Below are 7,972 nucleotides of genomic sequence, written 5' to 3'. Positions count from 1 at the left end.
AAACAAGCTGGGGATCGCTCTTACATGGCTAGATGGCAAACTTCACAGGTTAGCAAGATAAAAAGAAATTGCTCCATCTTTTCCGCCCCCGTGTTAAAATGAGTCTTAGATGATAAAATAACAAGATCCAAGATACATTAAATAAAAATATTTACAAAAGTTCAATAATGTTTTAGACCAAACAAAAACAAAAAAGGAAAACTTAAGGAAATCATTCTTGTTCTAAATTTAATTTATTTTCTGTTCTTAGTTACGAGCACTTCAAAGGCTTTTTAATAATACAGTCACTTTTAAACTCCCAGTTAAAATGAGGTGAGGTAACATTTAATTAAAGCAACAAGTTATCGCAGTTACGTAGAAGTGTCTTCCCGGTAGTTTGAGAGACGCTTCACACCATTCAACAGAGAAGAAACTTGGATAATTATCTCAAGGAAACGCTGCCTCATCTGAAATTTGAAGTTCAATGTAGTTTATCTAAGACATTTTATCTTTGGGCCACTAACAAAGAAGACATTTTATTAAACTGCGCCAGTCCTCAGGCAGATGCCTTAAAAGAAAGGCTCTTGAAAAATGAGTAATTCTTAAATTAGCAAGTTGATATTCTTTTCTAAATGATGGGAATGTTTATTGAAAACATTAAATGTATTACTTTTTATAAGATCCCACTTGTAACTTAAAAATAAGTAACAAGTAACCACCACTGACACTGAAAGTTATCTAGTGATAAGAAATTGCACATTTAGTCAGAAAACAGTCAACCTGGAATTCTAATTACACGCCGGTAATGAAACCACAGTACCTGTTTCCAGAAACCAGGTGTTAAAGCCTAATGTGAACAATGCAAAAGTATTTCTGAATCTATATATTGCAAGTATGAGCAAAATTACGAGCACGATTTCTGTTTTCATGTAAGACGTAAACATTATTTTACCATGTCTCTAGTCATAAGGTACATTTTCCATCTACGTGTGAAATAAAATACTGGAAAGGCGAAGCTTCTTAAAATATTTCAAACACCCAAAGCGAAGTGTTTTGCCAGTGCAGGGGAGGTGCCCAGAAAACATCAGCCACATGTCTGAAAGAGGCCGTCCAGTCGATGCCGTCAGTCTTCATACTGGCTAAGATCATACGAGCTGGGTTTATGCTGACGCTGTCCCACTGACACGAGAAGGAAGGCGCTTTCTGGATTTTCAATGCTGCCTATTTACCTATCTTTTCAAATTCAGCAAAACCAACTCGGTGCTTCTAAATGTATGTGGCATTTCAGTTCAGGACAGGATCTAGTTTTACCGATAATGTTTGCCTACAAAGGAGAGTTGCATTCGCGGGCCTTTAGCTTTTTACAGGAGCTTATCCAAAATAAGACAACATAAAAATACCACTAATAAACAACCCAACGTCTTTAATTAAATACCTACTATCATGACAGGGAGCGTTAGGTAAGAAGCTATTATTAGTGAGCTTGCTTCTCCACGACTGGACGTAATTCACTATTCCGAAGATGGTAACATCAGAATTCTTTTTTCAGGATTCCTGCGGGGCTGTGCTCATTTTACATCCGTGTGAACTGCTGTCATCACTACTGTGTCCGAGCCCAGAGGATGAACTGGAAAAGAAGAGAGGGGGAAAATAATAAAAAGAGGAAATTGGTTTTCACAACACACTCAAAGCCTGAGTAACAGAGGAGAACTTTAATTATCTCCAGTCACAAAGAGAGACAGGAAATTTGGACTTTTAATTAGCCATTTGGAGTGCAGTTGGATATTTTTTTAGCTAGATAATTTAAACGCGAATAATTCAAGTCTGACTAAATGAAAGTCACATAATCAGAATGCAGATAATTGAATTTCTACTGCGTTCATTAATTCAGTGTGGAGGTGTGTGTGAAGACTACTATGATGAGCTGTCACAGCTCAATAAAATCTCAGTCAATTAATTTTTTCATTATCTTAGTATTACATCAACAAAACAGTGAGGTGCGTATGCATATACACACATGTACGTGTATATGCGCACGCACACGCGCGCTCTGTATCATACAGACGAATACACGTTAACTCGAAATGCAAGGCGATACCTTTCTGAGTCATAATCTATATCATTTTCTTTTTTTCCTTCTTCATCTTCTTCAGGGAAACGTCTGTTCATCAAGGCAAACTTGTGAATTGCGTCTTCTACCGAGTACTTCGTCTGCCCAGAGACGCAGGCCTCAATGTCTTCCGAATTCAAATGGCTCTGCAGGAAGAGGTGAAGGCAGCTGTCCGAGAGCAGAAGCGCGTTCTGTAAGACCCTGGGCAAAAGAAACAAGGAGACATCCTCGGTGAACAGGGGTGGACAATTCGAGGGTAGGAGAGAGGAGAAACGTTAGAAATGTGCCATCGCTATAATTTCTCTACTATGGCAAACTTTGCATCAATTACAGACTCTGCCTATTAAAAGGATGAAAGCATATGTTAACTTTTATTCAATTATTTGGAAATTTAGGTGAGTAAAAACACGAAGCTAATAGTTAACAACATCTGTTAAAAGAATAACTTCAAGGACGTTTCTTCAATTTAACCATCTGTTATGACCGTGTGGATTAATTATGGAAAGATTCTGCTGATAGTCCTAGAAATTTATTCTACTTAAAAAAAATTTTTTACTGCCAACCAGCATGTCTGTTCTGTGATCTTTATTGGCTAGGCTGTCATCAAACATCAAAACTTTCCACTGCCATTAAAAATTATATTAAAAAGTCAATACGTTTCTCAGCATGTTTTACATTTTAAAACTTTACAAGTATACTTATGTACATGTTTACAACAGCTAAGTTGAGAGGTGGCTTTTTTTGAATACCTAAAATCGGTGAGAAATTTCTCCATACTCTGCAGTAGCACTGTGTATCTATGTTATTAAAATAAGCCATCAAATAAAATTGCTCCCAGCTAATTTTACCATATCTATACTTAAACCATGATGATTCTGTGGTAAGTACATACTAGCCTTCCCATATTCAAAGTCAAAGTTTACAACGAGTACAGATTTCAACCAGTGCATCAGAACTACACGGAAAATTAAAAACGACTCTAACAAATCCATACATGCTCAAATTCATATTATTACTGAATGTGGGTTTTCTTTCTGAAATGCATGTCTTGGGAGGGGAAATGAAGTCAGAGTACACCCTTATTTTTATTTTTTTAAATGTTTTTATTTATTTTTGAGACAGAGACAGAGTATGAGCAGGGGAGGGGCAGAGAGAGAGGGAGACACAGAATCTGAAGCAGGCTCCAGGCTCTGAGCTGTCAGCACAGAGCCCGATGCGGGGCTCGAACTCATGGACTGTGAGATCATGACCTGAGCTGAAGTCGGACACCCAACCGACTGAGCCACCCAGGCGCCCCACCCTTATTTTTAAATGAAAACCCGTTTCATATTTTCAGGAAAGATCTTGATGTATGATAATTTAGTCTCTACAAATAGTCCAATAAAGATATAATACAAGGCACTCAGACCAGATGGAAGGGACAAAACTAAAATACTAAAACCTGAGCATAATTTTGCCCAACATGGGATTTTTCATAGAGAGCTCTAAGAAAAACAGATTATGTATGTCAGGCCAAATGAACCTTGCCTTATAGTCTGCATTTTTACACAATTAGGAAAAGTGAATCTTTTCTGGCCATTCATATTAATTTACTTAAAATCCAAGGTCATTACAAGATTTCCTTTTCTTCAAAATAAAACAGAGGCAAAAGTCTAAACACGTACAGTATCACAACCAAAATGTAGCTTCGACAGGCTTACCAAATGTAGCCTGGGAAAATATTCTTTACTGGCCCCACGAAAAGGAAAATGAAAAGCTTTGTGCGTTTTGAAAGGGCAAAACTCTCAAGCAAAGCAGCTAAATACTTCCCTTCCCTCCGTGTCTTCTGCCCTGGCTTCTCCCAGAAGATGAGCGTGTCACATGGTAAAGATTAATTTACCAAGTACAAGTAGTAAAGTAGTAAATCCCTTTTACTACTCTTTGAGATTTATTTTCTACATTTACAAATGTTTACCACTCTTGTTTTAAATACTTGAAATCAAGAGAAGATTTATGTGGCAACAGCCCATTAATATGAACTTGCATCCACTGTGAAGTTTGCACGGAGTGTTTCCTGCGCCCTTCTGTCTGTCAGTGGTTTTCCTGCCAGCCAGGGTACAAGTAACTGCTCACAGGATTATACTTACTGCTTTATTTCTGTTGGAAATGTGTTTTATTTTCTTTATAAAATAATGGGTAATCCTTAAAATTGATTTTAGATGGTTCGAGGCATTACACCACAAAAGTAATGAGCACTAATGCCAATGATATTGGACACAAATTCATTTTAGCTTTATTTCACGTCTAAAGCAATTCTACTGAGCCTTGAACTGCTCACGCGCTGTTATTAACTTGCTGGTAACCTAACACACGGGTACAGCAAACAAAAGTGATCAGAGTCCAGGTTGATCGGGACCTCAAGGCTACTGTCCTTTTTCTTGAGCTATAATTCAATTTCCAATTTTACTGTACATTAGACTCATTATTTCCCAGTGTTTTCTCTTCTGCTCGCTACTGCCATCTGGAGGACATGCCCGTGAAAAGCGAGAGGGAGCCCGCACACACCCAGCTCACAATTCTGAAGTGGGAGAATGTGGCTGGGGAGGCAAGATCTGAACACCACACAGGCCTGGAGTTCAAAGACAGTACATCTGAATGCCCGCTGGCTGGCTAAACTTATGCTACCATACTCCATGGGTATGGCCTTTAAAGAAGCAAAATAATTTTTTAATGTACTTATGATTTTTTTTTTTTACTCAGATAATTCATTTCACAATTAAAAATACAAAATTTTGAAAGCATTTTCCCATCTGGTTCAGTGAGCGTAACCAGTTCATTTTAAGTAACACCTGGTTTACTGTATTTCAGAGAACGTTGTGACTGCCATCATCATAGTATTAAATCCTATTTTTACCTTAGTCATATTTGTGCCACACTTTCCACAAACAAATCTAACAGCAGAAATTAACTTCAAACTTAATATAAAGAGTACTTTGTAAAATGGTCAATAAAATGTCATCTTTATAAGCCTCCATAAAAACAAATGTATACAATTTTCAAGCCTTTACAAAAGGAGCAACAAATAGCCTCTAGAATTTTAGAGGTATTTCTGAAAAGATATTTACAACATGAGTCAAACGTTATTCCTTTCCCCATAACAAATTTAAACTAAACAAAGCAAATCTTGTTTTTCCCTTGAATTGGACACAGTTGAAAATCTGGTTTTCCTCAACCTGATTTTATTAGGTGTATTATATACCAGTTCAGTTGGGAACAATATATAGCTATGCAAAACCATTTAATCCTAACTAAGGATGCCCTGTCTACTGAACCCAATATAATGATATATACACATGTGTACAGTGTGGAAGGTTCGCAGTTGGATGTAGGGGAGAAAGAATTTAAGTCAGCCTGTTTACCTCTTACCATGAGGGAAAAAAAAAAAACAACCTACAAATCTTCTCCGAAGACATTCATGATCTGTGCTATGGTGCCCTCTATTGAACACAAAGACTTATATTGTGTGTGTGTGTGTGTGTGTGTGTGTGTGTGTGTGTGTGTGTGTGTTTCCATGGTATCCTTTCACAAAAAACTAATATTCCTTAAATTTTTAAGGAATATAAAGCTATAATAAAAAGTCTACACTGTAAGGCACATGTAGTTATATTAATGGGATGAATTCAGCAAAAAAGGAAAGCTGGCTCCCATTCATGATATGAATCAAACAAAAAATATGAATCAAACAAAACATGGCAGTAGGACTGCCATGTTTATAGTTAGGGACTTACCAACACAGTTTATCATTTTAGTCCATAACTTTCTTTTCCCATAACTATTAGCAGAAGTGACTTACAATTTATAATTAGCTAGGGAGGGAAAATCCAAACGGGAGAGTATAGCCAAGATTGAGGGAAAATGAATGTATTTGAAAAATCTCACACTCATACTGACCAAATTTAACTATCATGTAAGAGTTCTACTAATTATAAACCTGCCAGATCCTAGAATGAATATGCCTCCACCTTTCCTCTAACTTCCTTGTTTATAAAAGTGAGATGATACCCAATTCCTAATATTATTGTAGGACCTGAGCTAAAACATGCAAAAAGCTAGACACAAAAGCTAGCAAGTGTTCAATAAACAGTATAAATTATTATTCTTTGGCACCTAGTCAAAGGAACAACTTTCCAATTCCTTTATGAAGACTGGCCTGGATGCGTACTTTGTTATTAAAGATGTATTACTGAGGTGCCTGGGTGGCTCAGTGGGTTAAGCGACTGACTTCGGCTCAGGTCATGATCTCATGGTTCATGGGTTTGAGCCCTGCGTCGGGCTCTGTGGTGACAGCTCGGAGCCTGGAGTCTGCTTTGGATTTTGTGTCTGCCTCTCTCCCTCGCTCTCTCTCAAAAATAAACATAAATTTTTTAATAAAAAAGTATTATTCCACCTTAAGATGAATATATATATAGTATACACACATATGTACAGAGACAGCAGCAATTTGGTTTTAAAGGGTTTGAACATATATACTCTTCTTGGTTCATAACTTCAAAACTTACATAAAAACCAGATTTAAAAAATACATGCGATGATCAAAACAGGGAGGGGGACAAAACATAAGAGACTCTTAAATATGGAGAACAAACAGAGGGTTTCTGGAGGGGTTGTGGGAAGGGGGGGATGGGCTAATTGGGTAAGGGGCACTAAGGAATCTACTCCTGAAATTACTGTTGCACTTTATGCTAATTTGCATGTAGTTTAAAAAAATAAAATTATCAAAAGAAATACATGTGATAAATCTACAGCACAAGTATATATCACATTTGAATGCTGTGGTATCTTCCCTCTCAAGTTCCTAGAAGTACTACACAAAAAACAAGGTACAGGCCATTGACAGTGACCACTACTTAGCAGGTACCTCATGGGGCCTCAGGGGATGTCAAGCTGGGGTCAGGACACGGCGCTGAGATGGCACTGAGACCGCGGAGTTGCAAGTCACATCCCGCTTCCCAAAATGGACTTGGGCTCAGGGGATCCCAGGGGAAAAGAGCTGGAAGGTTGCTACTTCTACACAGACTGGACAAAGCTATGCATCCGAATCCGAGGGACACAGAACAGAGGGTGAGGAGGACCTGAAGGGGCCACGGTATTTAGGCCATTTAGGTCGGGGGTGAATCCGGCCGTGTGGTATTATAGACTTGTTGCTTCCTTCAGGTTCAAACCACGTAGAAGCACCAGCTTCACTTTTAATGTGAAACTCACCAGCTTGGAGACTACTGTTCACACACCACAGTGGAACAGACACCACAAGCGAACTTGCTGTCTCTTCTCTGATTTGACTTCTGGATGGTAACCCAGACCCAATTTTAATGAACCTAGCCATCCCCTGGTAAGTACATAGGACTTTCCCACTAGAATGGAAGCTTCAAGTGGATAAGGATTGGTGTCCATTGTGCGCAGTCGGAAGTAGTCACTTACTAAATAGGTTTCCAGAGTCCTTACCAATGCATCATCTTAACGACACAACCAACTAGGGCAGCAGTGAATGTGCTACATCATCATACCCTTTACAACAAAGGCACACAAGAATTAAGTGACTCTTCCAAGGTCGGATGGCCAGAAAAAAAATAGGAGTTGCGACTTATAGGAGACCTGGAACCCAGCTCTTCAAGCTCCTGATCCAGGATACTTTCTGCTATGATGTCTGCATCAAATTCAATCCGCAAACAGCCAAACGACACAGTATGTAAAAATAACCAAGCACAAGCCTAAGTGCACTGCAGCCAAATGACATTCATTCAGTCATTAATTTGGCAGATCAACTGTGGAAAAAAGGTCGTATTCAAAGCAGCGAAGTGATTCCTGGTCAAAAACACACGCCCTGAGCTTAACTCAATGTAAAGA

General features: G+C 38.4%; 1 protein-coding gene across 5 annotated transcripts in view; it reads right to left on the bottom strand.

Annotated features, from left to right (window-relative positions):
• Nucleotides 1-476: 476 nt before the first annotated feature.
• SNX10 (sorting nexin 10) overlaps nt 477-7,972 on the bottom strand; it is a 73,424-nt gene continuing 65,928 nt past the window's right edge. For all 5 annotated transcript variants that reach the window (XM_042920656.1, XM_042920647.1, XM_042920635.1 and 2 more), the window contains 2 exons: nt 2,078-2,290; nt 477-1,606 (listed from right to left, as the gene is read on the bottom strand). In XM_042920656.1, the coding sequence (XP_042776590.1) occupies nt 1,525-1,606; nt 2,078-2,290 (295 nt within the window). In that variant the 3' untranslated portion in view covers nt 477-1,524. The remainder of the gene's footprint in view (nt 1,607-2,077; nt 2,291-7,972) is intronic.

The sequence above is a fragment of the Panthera leo genome, chromosome A2, assembly GCF_018350215.1.
Source record: "Panthera leo isolate Ple1 chromosome A2, P.leo_Ple1_pat1.1, whole genome shotgun sequence".
Lineage (NCBI taxonomy): Eukaryota > Metazoa > Chordata > Mammalia > Carnivora > Felidae > Panthera > Panthera leo.
This window is presented reverse-complemented; position numbering and strand designations above follow the sequence as displayed.